Source organism: Amphibalanus amphitrite, unplaced genomic scaffold, assembly GCF_019059575.1.
Source record: "Amphibalanus amphitrite isolate SeventyFive unplaced genomic scaffold, NRLGWU_Aamphi_draft 000160F_arrow, whole genome shotgun sequence".
NCBI classification, from domain to species: domain Eukaryota; kingdom Metazoa; phylum Arthropoda; class Thecostraca; order Balanomorpha; family Balanidae; genus Amphibalanus; species Amphibalanus amphitrite.
In genome coordinates, this window is record NW_024881655.1 from 823,682 (window position 1) to 843,239 (window position 19,558).

The 19,558-nt window shown below is 49.0% G+C and overlaps 1 protein-coding gene across 1 annotated transcript in view; it reads left to right on the forward strand.

The window, feature by feature from the left end:
* Nucleotides 1-18,994: 18,994 nt before the first annotated feature.
* Nucleotides 18,995-19,558, forward strand: part of LOC122383321 — a 40,108-nt gene continuing 39,544 nt past the window's right edge. Inside the window, exon 1 of the mRNA XM_043369630.1 lies at nt 18,995-19,193. Coding sequence (XP_043225565.1) covers nt 19,136-19,193 — 58 coding nt within the window. The 5' untranslated portion in view covers nt 18,995-19,135. The remainder of the gene's footprint in view (nt 19,194-19,558) is intronic.

A 19,558-nucleotide genomic window follows, 5' to 3' on the forward strand; every position in this document is an offset into this window, starting at 1 on the left:
TGAAAAATTAAATATAGAAACACAAAAAGACATTGTTGTGTACATTTACATCTACACAATGCAATGTTTGTAAAATTAAAAAAGCTTGCAATACACACACCAGAAACATACTCCTATATATGAAATGCATTGAGTTTTTGTCTTCATATGACCATTTTATATGTATGCGCAGTTATGTGTTTATCTACGGAATATACGACTTTATTCCCGGAGACGAAGAAAACTCTGCCAATCGGGGGTCATGCACTTTAGGTGAAATGTGTTATACCCAAACCGACTGCTGAAGTCAACTTGAGACCGAAGTAGTGATGTCAATTACGGAAAATCGTGATACCGATACCAAACCAAATACCAATAATATCCATGGAAAAATACCGAAACCGAACCGACTTGGGAATATGAGGAAAATACCAACTTCTTCCAAATTCTCAGCCTCTTTTACATTAGTGAGGATTCATAATACCAACAAAATACCAAATGCACTCGCCTTGAAATACCAAATACCAAGTTGGTATCGGCTTGGTATCGGTATACCAAACAGTTGGTATCCGATTGACATCTCTAGACCGAAGTGACAACTCTGAAATAAGCAGCTGTATTGAAAGGCTATGATAAAAGATCTTATTCCAATGGCTTGGCTATTTCATACGTTCAAGAAAACGAGAACAAAGCATGAATCGTGACTGCTGCCAATTAAGGAGGCTAAGCATGAATAATGCGGCATGCTTGTAAACTCGCTTCATGCCTCTGTTAACAAGGCATTGAGTGGGTCGTCTCTGCCAACACAGCTGGCTGAAAACCGCAACATGTAATCGGCAGGCCCCAAACCCGATCTCTGATCCCCCAGCCGGAGTTGCTGTGACCTCTCCCGCTTCTTATCGCGGCCTGCCCCGTTCGTTGGTGGGGGTTTTCACATCACGGCCTATGCGGCCAGTTTCAAAACTGGGTGGCGCGTGGTCATCGGGCATGCTTTCATTGACGTTTCATCGTCGTAAAACGGGATCCCCTTATTCTGTTTGTTTGCTTGTTTGTTTTTGAGCTGGTGCATTAGCCTTCCACAATTTCGTTTCACTTCTCTCATCTGTTGATCAAATTTGATTTAAGCTTATTGAGTCGCTGTCACTCTAATTTGTTTGGAAGGCATGCTGCTGTGGTTTGCATGGATGTCTCAGAACAGATAGGTATCCTGTTCGTCTATCAGTCTATTTGGTGTGTGTCTGCCTGTCTGTCTCTCTGTATTTCTGTCTTCCTATCTCTCAGGAGCCAACCCTCACCCATTGTTGGGGTCAGTAGCCACCAACCAGTCGGCAATGGGTCTGAGCGGCGTCCCTGCAGGGTCCTCCCCGGGGCGTCATTGATATTACCCCACCGAGTGCAGGGCGCGGCGAGGAACCTTGAGAGGTCAGCTCCGCTTCTGTCCGCGGGCAGATTGAAAACGCCACTGAAAGGCGTCCTGCCCATCGCTGGATATGAACCATGAATTAAATCCGCCAATGGTCTCCGTGCCGCCTAGCGTAAACGCGAGGCCTGCATGCAACTGCGGCCGGTTTAAAGAGATGACGGCGCTGGGCATTGGGCGCCGGCGAAAAGAAGATTTGAAGACATGCACAGCGCTACTGGAAGTGGGATTCCTAGTAATCCAGGCCTCGACCAACTGGATAGTTTCCGTGTTTATATGACGGCTTATCTCATGTAAGACTGAAACGAGTGGTTATTATGCCAAACTCCGCAAATGTCTTGGCGACGTAATGAAGCTTATCGAGACGCATCGGAAGTTTATGGCAACTTGGGCGAAGGATTGGAGGATCGCTGAGATTTATCACAAAATGCACTCGAATGTTGAAAAACGGCATCAGAACACACAACAATTTGAAATATGGCAGTGAGGCATCATAGGTAGAACGCCAAACATTGTTTTCTGAAGGTAGGTAGGGTAAGTTGCATTCACATACATAAATCCACGCATGGTGCGCCAGCCCGTTTAGTGACTGACTAGAACGTTATGATTTTGTACATAGTTCAATAACATGTACCTTAATTAATTAAACACAATGCTCAGCGGCTTTAAGCGCAACTCGTTGATTTTATTGAAGAGCAAATGATCTTTTGCATGCTCCCATTTGATGTGATAGTATTGCTGTCGATGGTAAAAACGGTATAGGTAAATGTGCAAACAATATGCCGGCATGCAAAGTTTTGGGAACTACTATACGAGTATTCAGTTGCTAGAAAAACAGATTATGTACCTACATGCGCACTTGCAATGCAATTGCCATACGTCAGATCGATTTAGTCTCACGATAAAACATTATTGCAATTTCCATTGCCTAAAATGGAAAAACAAACGCTAACACAAAAACATAAAGGTCAGTATAGCATGTGCGACCACAGCAGCACGCTTTCGCACAAGCCTTTCGGATGTCAGTTTCAACAATTCCGCGGAGTAGTTGGCACGACAGCAGTGCAAACTTCCTCGAAGCTCACTCGGCAGCTACATAAGAACTAACCTGATATCACTCAACTCAAGTCTCAATCACGATGTGACTTTCGCTGAAAAGAATGTACAGACGATGGGGTAAAATGGTAGCTGTACTGAATTTCAGTACGGGCTGCATAATTATGACCATTACACTCAGCAAAGAGGCGCGAAAGAATGTCAGAGGCACAAATCTGCAATCAATATACTTACTATTCCTAACAATTTATCGAAATAATATTCCCGCCAACACTATCTCAGATGAGGCAAGGATTTTTTTTTCTCTATATACTGCAACAATCACAGCAGAAAGAAACCGCTGATCCTTGCACCGCAGCTGAAAGCTCTATTTGTTCTTCCATGCTAGACTTATTAGGAAATGCGCGGTAGGCGGGGCGCCCGGCCGGGTAAGGGGGATGGAGCCAGCTGGCCGATGACAAATTATTTTTGACAGCTCTCCACTATATCTCACGGCACATTATTTACGGGCTGCCTCCTCCTGGCGGGTAATGGTTCCATGGCGGAGCAGTGTAACTATAACAGCAGCCAAATGCGGTCCTCATTTCACCGAGCCGGTTTGGCGCGACCCCGCGGCCCCTGACCACTACAGTCTTTGACGTTTCTATACAGCTGGATTGTTATCCCTGCGTGAGACACGCAAGGCTTCGGCTCGTTATGATTTTACTTCGAGTGAAATGACCCATAGTGGTCAACTAGGTCAGGTCAGTTGGGAGTCTTATCGGATGTAACTAACGAAGGGTTGAAGTGTCAAAAGTGATTGGCTCTTGCTGCGCTTTCTTCGCAGCTTGCCCGAACGTTAGGTTGGTGCAGGTCAGCTCGTTAGTTGGAAGAAAACCCGGGAGAATTCTGAGAGAAATTAAACCGTTTGTAGGCAGCTTTTTTAATTTCCCTAAAAATCTAGACGCTAAAGGTTATAATAAGGTTGCAGACACGGAAGCTTAACATTAACTTTTGAGCACAAGTCTAGCGATCGCCATCAACTATGATAAATGTAAAATGACAAAATACAAATCATCTCATACTGTTTTAAAGTCTCAACCTAATCGTGCTTCAATGATTATTGGTAAGTTTTATACTCGTGAAAAAGATTCACAACTTCCCATCAGAGTTTTGAAACAGTTGCATTCAGACAGCTTCCACTGCGAGGCACATTTAGGGGGCCACCCCCTATCCCAGCCATCAGTCTGGGAAATCACAGCGCTCCTAACTAGCTCGGCGTCTCTGCCGGGCCGCCCAGTGAGCGCCAACCCGCTGAGAAGCGGCCAGGACCTTCGCAGAACCCGTCCCAGCACACCGTAATTGCCCATGATTAGTCGGGTTAGCCGGCGTGGCTGTTGCTCTGCAGTTCCCCGTCAGTGGCCACCCCTCCCCGGCAGACCTTTACACCCGGCCGAGCACACATTTATCTTGGCCGCATATTGCTTTCGGGTGGTCGTTCATTTTTATATGGTGGTCTAATTGGAAGGTGGCGAAAACTGTGAGGCGGCCTGCAGTGCGAGAGCCGGGTTCACAGCGCAGGTCGAGGTAGGCAGGAGCGCCGTTCGGGAGGAGGAGCCGGTCTGATGAATATCCGCCTGCATGGCTCCCGCTTGATTGGATGGAGAAGCAGCCGTTAAAAACGTGCCGGCTCTGGCCCATGTTCAGGTTTCTCAGCTCTGCAGCCGGTTTTATTGTTGTTGAATGCAGCGCGGGCCATGGCATTATGCGATGGAAAACAATGGGATGTCTATTTACGGGACCGGCACCGGTGCGACATAAAGGTCATCCTCGGGTCCTCAGAACGTGTGATTCTGCCGCCGGTGATGCCACCACAATGGAATTATCTTACGCGGCAAATTGCGTCTTGGTTAGATGTCGTGTCCGAATGTTCTCCTGATTTATGAATACCTACGACGCCACAGCTTTAATCTCCTCTTCACTAGAAAAGACCCGACAGCCTCGGCACTCGGTCGTTTACTCGGAAAGGTCAAAACCACCCCATCCGAATGTCAGACGGCGTGTCGTTTTCCCGCCAGTCGCTGCGTCGCCACGGAAATGACGGTATCTCACACGCCGGGCCGGTGTCGATTCTCACTCGATGCGTCTTTCCTGGGCTGGCAGTGACGGAGCCGCCCGCCACTGGGGCATGCGACCCGGGCAGTGACGACATATTAGTGCCATTAGCGATCTCTCCGGCTGGCCGGCGGTGCTCCGTCAAAGTCCAGGGTCCTGGACGGGTGCCGGGCCCGCCCCTCACCCAGCTCCGGCTGTTTTTGTCACATTCTAACCCTGCCTTTTCGTCAGCTGTCGTCATGGTATTCACAGTTGTCGCAAACGATGCATCGCTAAAACTGTGGATTGGATAGAGTGTGTAGTGAGGAGTAGGTGTACCGAATGTTAAAAGTACCTCTTTGACAGACGTTCCGATACAACTCCGCAAATATTTCATCCTCTCTGCGCCTTTATCACGTGCACTGCTTTGTTCTCAATAACAAGTCATAAATCGATGTCTATATATGCCAATAAATTAAACAATTAACGACTGCACATTAAATAAGCAACTCCTGATAACACCGAACAGCTGGCGGGATGCCACAATGCCCCCAACAGCTAGATGCATTCTAGAGCCATGCAGGCTCCATAAGTCTCGGCACATGTCAAAACAACGGACCCAGCCATAAAGAACGGCGAATCGGCCCGCCACCTGCACCCGACGACCGTCTGAGAGAAGAGCTGTCCATATGTTCTCGGCTTTGTCGATTGTGACGGCGTCTAGACGGCCCATCGACGGTGGGGAGGGCGACGGCGACGGTGACGGTGGAAGGTATTCTGTGGAGCAGAGTAACAGGACAAAATAATATTCATCTCTCTTACTTTGTAAACAAAAATGAATTGCGAAGAGAGCTTCCTCTCTCTCTCTCTCTCTCTCTCTCTCTCTCTCTCTCTCTCTCTCTCTCTCTCTCTCTCTCTCTCTCTCTCTCTCTCTCTCTCTCTCTCTCTCTCTCTCTCTCTTCTCTCTCTCTTTCTCTCTCTCTCTCTCTCTCTCTCTCTCTCTCTCTCTCTCTCTCTTCCTCTCTCGCAACCAACATCATTGCAGCTCTGCACTACATATTGCTGTACCACTGTTTGACCGACCTTTGACTGACATTCAGAATGTCGGCAGGCCCAACTCCAAGCTACTGACGGCAAGACTTCAGCCGAAACCACTGGAACGACAGTTTCTGTCGAGCTCTAACCGGTAACCTGGCTTGGGGAACGGCTGTAGCTAGTCTACTAATTAACTGAGGTGGACTTTCATGGCCTGGAACTCCAAAACTCTGAGAACGCTCGTCCAAGCAGCTTCTTTGCACGCTAGCTGCTGAGGCTTTAGGGTGTTGCTCCGTAGTTGAGGGAAAATAAAACAGCTAATGTCTGGTGTCTGGCGTGTCTAAACTTTTTATGACGCATGTTTGGAAACCCGGAAATGCATTAATTTGTCTCATCGATGAAACAAAGTTTCCTTTATTGATTTAAATGGCCAAGAAAATATTACTGCTAATCACTTTTCGACGTTTTGCTGGAAATATGTAACAGTGAAATCTCGCCTCCTCGATGGTAGGGTAACTGTGGGGAAAACGCACCCCTGGGTTAAACGCCTCCCCTAGAAAAATCGTATTTCTTATCGACGGATAGGCGTTTTATCCTGTCTTTCAGAACAGTCAGCTGCTTGTTTACGTAGGTCTCTATTTCCGGTTCTGCGTCTTGAGGAGCAGCGTGGGTAGGTGCTGATGTTGGTTTTGGGTGTTGTTTTTGTTGTTTTTACAGAAGATTCCTAAGATTTTGATGCCCTCTTTATATCACAAAATTTGCTATTGTGCACATCACTAAAAACTGCGTTTTATTGCCATTCTGTTGAATTTATTATGCTACGGCGTTAGTGGCGCGTTTTTTGTCAATATTTTGTTGACCGGAAATGGAGTGGATGGGGAAAGACGCCTCCTCGATGCATGGGGCAAGACGCCCCCAGTTTTCTGAAAGGGGGGCGTTTTGCACGGTGGTGAGAGTGCAGGGTAGCGCCCTGTAGGTGGGTGCCGAAAAGGCCTCTCCCCGTCCTTTTTTGCTGATATATCCTAAACGACTGCAGATATCGTCACCAAACTTTCAGGACTCCTCCGGGCATCCATTTTACACATTGCAACAAAATTTTATTCCAAAGGCTATGATAGGTTGACCACAAATGACGTCAGAATGACGTCAAGTTCTGCCATGTTCATCATTTTCTGTTGCTGGATGGGGTGGGGGCGCTTTGCACATGGGTGTGGGCGTATTACCCAGGGTGTGGGGCAAAACGCCCTTTTGTAAGGGTATGCGAAAACCTTTTTGGGGGGTTAAATACCACACGCAGGTGTCTTTTCTTGGTCTCAAAGCGTAGTAAAAAGAATGAGCTACATGATGGTGCCCAAAGGTTTGAGTAATCTGTGTTGGGTTGAGTGTCAGAAGGTTTCGCGCTTAATGGGGGCGTTTTTGACCTATTCACCCTATGCTCCTCAAGCATAATCTGAGAGCAAAAATTTGCCTTTGTGGTACCTTATTTCACTGACATAATATGGTCATTGTATTCCTGTAATTGTAGATTAAGTATTACATGAGCCTGACCTTGTAACGCTGAGTTCTCACCTGTCCAATCATTGATCGAGTCGGTCCAGCTGCCGAACAAATTGGCACTCCACGGACTGGAACGAACTGAAGGCTATGAGAATTGAGCCAAGGTTAGGCACAGAGCAATTAATGGAATTAGCAACGGAAGCCATTCAGGTGTCATGGAAACAACTTCGTAAACACATCCTTAAGATAAGTAAGGTAACTTACTGGTAGCATGCAAACACTGCCGTTGTCTTCATCACAGTCATGCTGAACTCCCGCGTATTTAGGTAAAACTGGATAAGTCAGCCGATGCCCCACTGACTCATTCACTCTTTCTCTCCACTCATTCTCTCAGCATGTTTGGTTATGTAGCTCCCAGTCCAGCAGCAGCCGCATTCCTCAAACCGACACAGAGAAACGCTAACGAGTCGCCCGCATAATTGTGCTACTGTGTTCGCCTACAAAGTTCCTAATTAGCGCGCTCATTTATCAGGCGGCGGCAGAGCCCGGCGCCGCCTCCATTCACCCACAGCTCGACTCTGCGGAGAGCACGTTGCAGGCTATATCTGCCACGGATCACTCGGTCTATGCTAATTTTCAGCCGCCGCCCGCCGGGCATGTATCGAGTGCTCGGCAGACGGAAACAGAACTGGTTTAGTGCCGTCGGCGCCGGCGGGGTGGCTAGCGCTGGTAGCGGCGGCGGCGGCGGCGGCGGCGGCAGACCGCGCTGTGCACGTGCAGACGCGGCCCTAGGGCCGGTGTGGGGACGGCGGGCTGCACGGTGCACACCGCTCTCACTGTCGGTGGCGGTCCGCCGCCGCTGCCGGCTCCCCGTGCACCCACCGCCGGATGTGCACATGATCCGCCGCTCGGTCCGACGCCTCCTGCGGCGCGCTGTGTGCCGCCGGCGCCGCCTGCCCACGCGACCCCAGTTAGCCGGCAACGAGCGGCGCTGGGAGGGAGAGCCGGCTTCATTCCACTCCCACAGTAACCCAGTCGTGCATGGGTGCCGCGCCGGCGCGCCGGGGCCTCCCCCACCGCGGCGCAGCGAGAGGGGAAGACCGGCCGACTCAGAGGTGACGTCATCAGTGACGTCACGGCCGAGTCAGAGCCCACTAGACGCAGGTGACGGAGAAGTGTCTGTGTCCCCTTATGGATGTGACGTCATTAGTACCTAGAAGGTAAAGGGTGAACAAGAAATGGACACTGGCCGAAATGGTAAAGAGATACGCTGGCCGGTTGGGTGATCGCCTCATTGCGGTACAGAATAGATTGGAGTAACCTGAATTAAATGCCGTTTTCATGATGACATACTTCCTCAGTGCGTTACATCACTTTTTTATTTTTACGAAAAGCGACATGTATTCGAACGTGCACACTGCACAGTGTGTGGAGTAAGAGCATATAATACTACGCGTAAATCTAGAATCCGTTTTCTAACGAATGAATGGCCGAATTCATTCGTGAAATAAAACATGAAGCATTACTTTAGTTTTGCTTCTCGAACAAATTTTTAGGCTCTGCTTGGTTAAGCCAAAATGAGACGTAATGCCATGCAAGAAATCATAATTTTGATACATGGGCGCATTGACTGTTGAAGAGCACCGGTGCGATGTAGCGTAATATGCACACTGGTGCAATGAAAGCGTGCGAATCACCCCGCCACATCGCTGCCTCACTCACATGCTTCATCATGGCATTGCAGCCGAATATTTTCCACTTCATGTCTGCTGGTGGGGAAAGAATGTCTCAAAGTGGCGCAGCCCTGCTCAGTTTGCAATGCTTTCAGACATGGAAATGATTTTTTTTTTCGTCATACCATCACGCTAGGTCCCGTTTTAGAATGATGCCTGACAGTGGCGAGCTTCGATAGCCTCGTGCCGATCATGCCGTTGCTGAAAAAGTCACCAATTTTGGGTTGGCGGCCCTTCAAACGAGACATCTACCCTTTGGAGATGGTGTTCCAAGTGTAAGGAGATAGTGGTATACTTATCGGGTGTGCTGGGCATGAAGCAAGAAGAAGGAAGAACTGATACAAACAAGGAAGGATTAGTCTTATTGTACTTGCAACTTGCCTTTTTCTCACGAATGCAATCTCGGTTAGTGGTAGCATTATTTCGACGAAAATATCGCAGTAAGTCCCATCTTTGCAAAAGTCTGGCAACCTTTATTAGCTGTGCAAACACACTGCACAAAACTTACCGCTAAGCTTGGTGAGAGTATTATCTCACCATAGTTTAGTCAACGCTCAGAACTACGACAAACGGGCTGCAATTTGTCTTCGTTAATGCCTCAAGGGCACGCATAACGCACATACCCGACCATAAATCGTCACAGCCGATCCAGCAAAGTGGGTCTAACTGGGCGGACAGGATCGAGACGGGGCGGGCCAGGACAGGCCACCCAGGAGGGGTAATAGCTCACCGCGTGCGGCACGCCAGCCCACCTCTGCTGACAAACTGACACCACTGCAGGAAACACCGCAGCAAGCAGCGGGGGGTGGCGAGGGATGTTCTGCTCGCGCTGACGATACACAGCACCTGCCGAACAGGCACGTGGTGTGAGACGGGGCAGACAGACGCGTGAGACTTTTGACAGACAGGAACGGGACTGGAATGGGGCGGAGGGTAGGGTTGGTATGGCTGAGTGATCTGCAAAGGCACCTGACCGGAAGGAGCCCGCAATGATGTAGGAAAGAACCATAATTTTGTTGCAATAGTAACAAATTGAACGAGGTGAAAATACAGAAAGTAGCTGCATATTGCAATAGTTGAACTAAAAAAAATGCTACAAGACTCATATTTCATTTTCAAACGACGATTTATCTATTCCAGCAACGAAAATATCTAAAAAATCTTCAAGTACCCTACATGAATCCAACTCCGCATCAAACCAGCATCACATCGCTCATGACCTACTGGCGGATATACACTCGTACCTCGGGAGCTTGTTTCTCGTACGGGACATTATACCGCTGTGGGTGCGGTGCCAAATGATATTCAGTAGTTCAGAGGGAGCGCTGGCCTCTGTCGGTGCGGCGCTGACACTACCGGACAGGCAGGAGGACAGGGTCTCCTGTGACCGGACTCGACCAGTTCCGGCGGCACTGTACTTCGACAGCCAGGGGTGCGTCGCGGTAGTATGCACGCTCGAATGTCTGCATACGACGCGCCAGGAAGCTGGTGCCGAGATTTGTCGACGCTATCGCCAGATCTGCCGCGGCTGCGACAGCCGTGTCCGCGTGAATAACGAGGAGAGATTAGAAGGTGCGGGTCGCGACTCGCGGTTCCCTGAGCCGGTGGCCCAGATTTGGGGAGTTCTCGTGTTTTTGCTTTAGGACGAGACTCGGGGGATTACAGCGGCATTTACTTCTTTTTACTGTATGACCCTGCCGAGGACATGTTTCTTTTTTTTTTGTCATCACGACCCCGAGACCCACCCTGGTTCTGACATCACCGTGTTTTCACAGTATCACCGTGTCCCTCAACCTCTGCGTTCTACGTACAACTCCACACGTTTGCGTCATCGAGAGTGGCGATGTCGCGATGTCGAGTGACCCGACGATCTTTGGCGGGCGTCATATACAACAGCTCCATTGTAATAAATCCACCTGGGGGCCTATCCTGCGTCCATCGGTGTCACATAGAGACCGCCGCGTCACCGCGATAAGCGATGGGACCGCGACTCTGCCCGAGGGATGTGGGCATGTAGAGTGAGAGGCTGATGATATCTTGAAATATTGGCGGACCACGCCGCGCGCCACAGAGCGTCTGGATTGATACATGGATCGGTGAACACCGAACGGCAGCTTGTGGACACTTTGAGGTCGAATTCGAAATAAAAGAACCTCACAGTCCTCACTGATTTCTAGGTGGACATACACATCAAGGGAAGCATAATCACTAATATAACAAAACAAAAGAAAAAAATACTAGCAGATAATTAATGGCAAAGGCCATTAATTATCATTGAATAAGTCCTGACTGGCGCATTCTGTTCCCAGGATTCGCGAGCAGCGTGCTCGCTACCACTTTTGTAGCGCTTTAAGCCCATGGGCGGCCTAATTGGTTGCCATGACTTCTTTGCAGAGCAGTCTCAGGTGACCAGGTAGGAGGGATTAACTACGGCAGAGATAACGGTTTGACACATGCCCTCCGTGCAGATGCATGTGCTGCCACGCCCGGTAACACGGTGATTCGACCGACTCGAATGACCACGACCAGGTTCCAGCCACAGCGTAGGCTGCAAGCTCCGGCAACAAGCTCTAGCACAGGCAAGCTCTGGCAAGTGGCACAGGCGAACTCTGGCAGTGATATGCTCGGCTGGTTCATCTCGCTGACTTGTAATCAAGCTCGGTGTCTTTTTACTGCAAACCGCCTGCATGCCTGCCAAATTGGGTGCACTTTATAAACAAAACCGCTACCACTTTGTGCAGCTACACTGATGTGATCTGCCATTTGTCAAAACCCAAACTGTGCCATTTGCTATGGTTGAGCGATTGGCAGTGCGTGACGGCAGTGATCGCTCTCGAGCTGCTGCAGGTCGAGCTGCTGCTGCATCATGACGCGTATCTGTGTCACTCTGAATAGTGACGCGGAGAAACGCTAGGCGTGTTCGAGATCGTCGTCACAGACCGAGTGTCGGTAGAAAGTTTGCAACGTTTGCGATCTGTCAGCGTTGCCGGTAATAGAAAAGGAAATTCCGACTGGCGGATGGTGGGACAGCTGATCACAAGTCTCCATGCCATGAGCAAATAGTTCAAACCATCCGACACGTCACGGTACGAGAACCAGCTCGACTTCTCCGACCGCACGGTAAGGTGACACCACACGCATCCACAGCACCATGCCAGTGACCACCGCTCCGCTCCGCCAATTTGGAACTGAACCCCTGCTTTACCTCTGTGGAGGTCAACTCTGACCCGTCCATCCCTGAGGAGACGCAACCGACCAGCCACCCCACTCCCGGAGTAGCCGATAGTCGCCCTCCAATTACGGCATTCCTGGCGCTCTGGCGGCACATGCGGCGTGCTGACCGCTCCGGACACGCCGCCTCCGCGCCACTTCCTGTTTGTTCTCTGGTCTGCGCCAGTGTTCGTCGCCAGTGGACGCGGTTCGTCGACGGAGTTTCGGGCGTGGTACTTTCTCCAGGCCAGAGGCGCTCAGGTGTGCAATCGACGGAACAGCAAGACAGCTGTTAATCTGCCGGAGAGAATTTGTGGAAGCCAATCGGTTGAGTGGCTTTATAGGCCAGTAGAGCCGTAGTATCCTATCTCTACAGCGATTTCTGGCTATTGTTATATTTTTCGTACTGTAATACTTTTGATTTTACACATGTTGATCAGTTTCAAGTGAAATTCCCCCGGTTGTTTAATGGAATCGCTCATTACCATTTCAGCATATAGAATAGAGGTCAATTTGTATTGCAAGTAAATCGTTTGACGAATTACTAGTGCTCATTCATACGCCAGCGGACATCTTTCTCTGTGGCATTGTCGGGTGTCATGTGGCAAGACTTTGAAATTGTTTTGAGATCTACGTTGATCCTTTACTCATAACATTTTCTTGAAAAACTGCACCCAAGCTTGTTCATTTCCTCAAGTATGCAACACGCCTTGCATGACGCACCTCGGGATGACATTATTTCACCGAAGACGTCCATTCACGTAGGAAGGAAACATGTTTTTTCCACCACAAACTAACAACCACTGAATGCTTACACGTGTATTTTAGTTTCATATGCGTAATAGCAAAGCCTTGGATGCAGCTGAACTCATTGAGAAATATGAACGAGGAAAGGAATATGTGACAAAAATTATTAAAAAAAAAACATTGACGCAACACTTCTTCACTCTCTCACAGATTCTGTGTAAGTGTGTAACATTATAGTCAAAATTGATGTGAAAATGATCAATAAGTGATCAATACTTTCCCATAAGTGTGTAACCTGCTGATTGCTGACGTAGCATTTCTCAGTTTCTTTTTTTACACCACACCATAGCTGCATGTAGTTCGAAGAGACCAAGATTCTTACAGATAAGTTTGGGACGCCAGTCACGTGATCCTTTTTCTGCTTTTCCCAACCCTACTCACAATTTTCATAAGCCCTGATTTATTCCTGGCACAGAGGAGTTTGTAGTTATTTTATATACAAAAACTAATTCAATGATATTTGAAATTAACAAACAGATTTAACTCGCAATCTCAAACAAAAATTGAATTTATTCGCGTTTCATTAATTTAATCAGCTGGCAACCATCACCCATCGTCCTCGATGTAGTCGAACTTGGCGCACTCAGAACCACGAACGAAAAACCACACGAAAAACCACGAAAAACCACAAGTTTTAACAGCAGGGCGCGGGTTAAATGAGGAAAATATTTTTACCCCCCCCCCCCCCCCCCCGCCTCAGGCGATCACGTGCCGTCACCCATCTGGAAGAGACTAAGTGAAACGTGTTGTACATGGAATAACACATCATTTAAATGTCCCAGAGTGTCATCAATTTTTCTCATCTCTTATTATTTACCCGGTAGCCTCAGAAATGTGACATCGTTAAAAACCAGGAGCCATCAGTTGAAGCATTCCTATGTCCCTGCAAACCATGTGATCATGCACAATGCAATTCCTCATAGCATTCCTACACCTGCATGGGACCTCATCACGAACGGCTAACGCCGTTGTGACGTGCCACAACCAGTGCAATAGACGACTTTCTGACATATCACTGAACAACATGCAAACAGTGGCTTGCAACTTTCCGGCGTATTAGCCGGGCCCGACAAGAAATGAGCTCAGAAGTCAGTGCCCTCGCGAGGCAAATTATCATTATCATCGTCGTCGTCATCGCATATAACCATTCTACTGCGGCCTCTCCGTCGGCGCCGCGCCGCTGTTCGTCTGACGACGTAACAGACAGTCGGCGAGCACGTGACCTGTCTACATCCGGACACAATGCAGCAACGGGGCAACTCGGCACCGGTCACGTGACCAATAATGTCTGTCAGATGCTTCATTTCTAGTTATAAATATTTGTACTTAATTTTAGCTGTCAGAATGAAAGTTTACTTTTTTTAGCTTGTCTACTTTCATAATACCTACATAGTCCAACGGCAGCGATGATTCATTGTCTTGCCTTCCTCTGAACATCTGAGAATTCTAATAAAAGCCCCAGTGTTTGTGCTAGAAAGATTAACATGTTGGGCAATGAGCTCAACTGTGTATACTTTGGTCGTTTGAGAATAAAGGCTTCCAAAAATAGCAGCGGTATCTAAATTTAGCATGGTGGTGACCTACTGATGGTGTTGCAGCGTGTTATTTGTTATATAAACTTATGTACATTTAATTCTGAGAAATATGCTGGTGTGATGTGATCTGATGAACACGAAGAGTCATCGAGGTCAAGAATAGCCGGGAGTGGATAAGGAACATCTGCATTTACCTACATTTTCATCATCAACCCTAGCTGAGGCACGTTACACCCAGACTTCGTCTACATTGTGACATGGTGTTCGTGTGTAGATGGGGATGAGTCAAAACATTTCGACATTCATGCATGCCTAATTCAGTAACAAGAACGTATTTTAATAAAACATATGAATGGATTTAAAATCCAAAATGCTTAACTTTTGCAGTCTGCAGATAAATATCGTCATCGCCAATCACGCACGGATCACCGGATCATCGGCAGTTAGTCCTACTGTGTTAAACCGGAATGCAGTGATCTTTCGCATTCTTTTTAGGCTCCTTATCTCAAAACATACCAGAGCTTTGATATGGCCAACGTATAATTAAATAATCAACGCGAACGTTCTGCAATGAGCAGATTACAGCTCATTTGCACCTCGCATCACGAACGGCTGACGCCGCTGTGACGTGCCACAACCAGTGTGCAACAGACGACTTTCTGACATATCACTGAACAACATGCACACTGGCGGATCCAGGCTTGCGTTTTTTTTTTTTGGGGGGGGGGGGGGTCAACTCATGCAGGAGCCAAACCTAGGGCACCCCCAAATCCTGTTTTCTCATCGGATTTAGGCTACTTATTTTTCGTCACAGCCCTGACACTATGATTTTTTTAACTAAAAAGAAAAATATATAAATGGTAGCCCATCCGACCCATGCCTTTATGTTACTTTGTAAACACTTACCATTGCTTTTGTCGACCAGTTAACCCGCTTCGGGTCAGTGCTTGGGTCCCTTTGCGGGCCGGGAGGTGGTAAAACACTCCCTGTCTAACTCGGCTCCTGGGCCACGCACTGATTGAACTATATGTTTCATTATCGTTTGGGGAGGGGCAAACGGGCCACTTAAGGCCTCTGGGAAGGGGGCATGGCCCTAAATGCCCCCTCCCTGGATCCGCCAGTGTAAGAGACCATTGGAGCTGCAGTTGGGTACCTCAGACGTCAGGGTACGCCCTCAGATGTATAGGACTCGCATGGAGACCTCTTATGCTATAGTGGACTGAAAGGACCCAAATGAGCCTGTCTAGGGCTCCCGGAGATAGACGTGGGCCCTCAGGAGCCCGCCAGAGCCCCCAATGAGGGATAAGTGAGGGATACCAAGTGCCTGCAATTGCATATTGCATAAGCCATAACGCCTTTACAAACCAATATATATCATGTATCAGTGGCAGATCCAAGGGTGGCAACATGGGTCATGACCCCTTGGTACGCCCGGGGGAACCACAGGTCTGTCAGGGGCACCACCGGCCTAGCAGGGGCACCACCAGCCCGCCAGAGGCACCACCAGCCCGCCAGGGGCACCACAGGCCTAGCAAGGGCACCACGGTCCTGTGAGGGGCCCCACAGGCTTGTCAGGGGCACCCCAGGTCTGTCAGAGACACCAGAGACCTGCCAGGGGCGCCGCCGGCCTCGCAGGGGCACCATGGGCCAGTCAGGGGCACCAGAGGCTTAGCAGGGGTACCACAGGCCTTACAGGGGCACCACCGGCCTTGCAGGGGCACCTTGGGCCTGTCAGGGGCACCACAGTCATGTCAGAGCCCAGGGGCACCAGCGGCCTAGCAGGGGCACCACAGGCCTGCCAGGGGCACCACCGGTCTAGCAGGGGCACCACCGGCCTGGCAGGGGCACCATGGGCCTGTCAGGGGCCCCACCGGCCTCGCAGGGGCACTACCGGCCTCGCAGGCATCACGGCATCACGCAGGGGCACCTTGGGCCTGTCGGGGGCATCACGGGCCTGTTGGGGGTACTTAAGGCTTGTCAAGGGCACCACAGTCCTGTCAGGTCCCAGGGGCATCAGCAGCCTAACAGGGGCACCCTAGGCCCGCCAGAGGCACCACAGGCCTGCCAGGGTCCAGGGGCACCACAGGCCTAGCAAGGGCACCACGGGCCTGTCAGGGGCACCTCAGGCTCCCGTGCACCCCCCCCCCCCCCCGATCCGCCAGTGATACCACACCACGCGAAACACCGCCAACTACCAGCTGCCGCGCCATAAACACGTGCCAACAACAGTCTTTTTTTGAAGGTCGACTCCGCTCGCGCAACTTTTGACTGACCCTCATTGCTACCATATTGCTTCCATATTATGCTGTGGAAAGCTTTACTTCACCAAGTGGCTAAAAACCTCTATCAAGGTATATTTTCTTAACAATTTTCTGGCGTTGGGGGGGGGGGGGCAAACAGGCCACTTTAGGCCTTAGGGGGGGGGGGCATGGCCCCCGTGGCCCCCTGGATCCGCCAGTGAACATGCAAACAGTGGCTTGCAACTTTCCGGCGCATTAGCCGGGCCCAACAAGAAATGAGCTCAGAAGTCAGTGCCCTCGCAAGGCCAAATTATCATTATCATCGTCGTCGTCATCGCATACACTGTAAAAAAGTTAAGTACCTCCAAGCAGCTAAATGCACTTTAGCACCAAGGTAAAAAACGAGCACCACCCACCGGCTTAAATTAAGCAGGCTAAGAGGGTTCTTTTTGAGTTGTTTATTTTTAGCACCATAAAAATCGTAGCACCATGGCTACTGTATGGGGCTAACAAGATGCTTTTTAATTAGTACCTCATATCTAAAACCCGAAGGGTGATAAAAAATTAGCACCCTGGAGGGTGTATTTTTTAGCACACTGAGGGCGCTAGGGTAAAAAACAAGCCCTCAGGAGGTGCTACATGTTCAGCACCTTAGCACTTAGCACCTTCAGCTAGCACGCAGATAGCTTCTTACTATACCCCAACATACTTCTGCAAGCATAACATTAGCATCTATGGACATGAAGAGTCACGGTTAAGCAAAGTCATGCAGGATGCTTTGGGTCATCGGTTGCTGTATTATCCAATATATATAGTTTATCATTACCGATCACAGGCGGTCACACCATGAAGGGAGATGAACTCCTACAAATGTAGGAGTCCACATTGACCAGACGATGTCAATTCGAAACTCTTCCCACCACCAGTCACGCCGGTCGCGTGGGAAAGCAAAGATGTTTCGCCGTTGCTTTTGTGACTTACGTAATGAATTGAATTGGTTTCAGTTGTCAGTTTCGGAACAAAAGCGTTGCCAATAGTCACGTGATGAATGTTGCAGAGGTTTTGAAGATGCATCTTATCTATATTACTTCTGTCCCTCTTGGAAAACGCAAAAAAATGTGCAGCTATATCAGTGGGAGTTTTTTTTTTGCCCTCGTGACTTGGCTGGCGAAGGGTAGGCGTGGAGGGTAACCCCATCTCCTAGCGGTTTGTGGGGCGCTGCTGCCAGGTAGGCGTCGATGAATACCTTTCGATGGAGGGGTCGCGCGCCACTGGTGCGCGAATAGTCGTGGAGGGTTACTTACTCTCCAGAGTGAATTGCGAAAGTGTTATGTCCTAAATTGACTCCTGGGAGGGTGGTTAAAAATGGTTGCGGATAGGGGTACCCGCGAGGCACCGGTTTACTCGCCAGTTTTGGGTGAAATTGTTTTCAGTGTGCCTTCCTCTGAACATCTGATAATTCTAATAAAAGCCCCAGTCACGTTTGTGCTACAAAGATTAACATGTCGGGAAATGAGTTCAACTGTGTATAATTTGGTCATTTGAGAATAAAGGCTTCCAAAAATAGCAGCGGTATTTAAATTTAGCATGGTGGTGACCTTCTGTTGGTGTTGCAGCGTGTTATTTGTTATATAACCTTACATTTAATTCTGAGAAAAATGCTGGTGTGATGTGATCTGATGAACACGGAGAGTCATCCAGGTCAAGAATAGCCGGGAGTGGATAAGGAACATCTGCTTTTACCTACATTTTCAAATTTCATCATTAACGCCCTAGCTCAGGCGCGTTACACCCAGGCTTCGTCTTCATTGTGGCATGGTGTTTGTGTGAAGATGGGGATGAGTCGAAACATGTCGAAATTGATGCATGGCTAATTTAGTAACAAGAACGTATTTTAATAAAACATAAGAATGGATTTAAAATAAAAAATACTTACCTTTTGCAGATAAATATCGTCATTGCCAATCACGCACGGATCACTGGATCATCGGCAGTTAGCCCTGCTGTGCTAAACCGGAATGCATTGATCTGTCGCATTCTTTTTAGTCTCCTTATCTCAAAACATACCAGAGCTTTGATATGGCCAACGTCTAATTGAATAATCAACGTTCTGCAATGAGCAGATTACAGCTCATTTTAATTTCGCATCGAACTTCGACTGAAAAGTGCATCCGCCAGCCTAGACTCACAGTTTCAACCCCATGACCTTATCATCTCACCAGTCTGTGTCTCACCCTATTGCATCACGTGACGGCCCTCCCCTCATTGCGGTCACGTGACCGTCTGGCGGTCTCGTTCCGTCGCCCCTGGGCGCGTGCCACCGTCACCGGCAGGTCTCAGCGCCAGCGGGACAGAGCGGCCGCCAGCTCGCGCGCTGATTGGCTGGGCGAGCGGACGGCTCTCATTCACCGGAGCAGAGCGGACGAGCGCGGCGGCGAGCTCGCCCGGCGCCGGCAGTCGACCGCGTGTGCTCGCCGGGGAGAGTGTGTCGTGCCTGCGCTCAGAACACACACCAGTGAGAGACGAGAGGGCGTGCCCAGACAGAGGGCGATGGAAGGAGACAGGATGTGGCTGATGGCGATAGCGCTCCTATCACTGCTGGGCTCAGGTGAGTTATCATCGGTGCGAGGTGATGTGAAATGTTTTGTGGTGCGATGATCGGATGTTGGCGAGTCTCGGCTAATTTACTTTATTAGTAAATGACTGATCACGAATAAAGTTTTTTTGTGTGATTTTTTTAGTGTACAAAATAAAACAAAATGAATAATCTTTTGACTTCATGTCAATGAATTACAGATGTGACATTTGATTTTACTCACATGAACTAATGTATAATTGAGACTAAATCATCATTGACCAATGCTCATGAGGATTCCAAAATGCGTTCATCCTTTTGTTCTTGCTCCAACTGCTTCAAAGCGATTCTGCAGCTCAAAGTCTGCAGTCATCACTCCACAAAAACCGATGACTGCG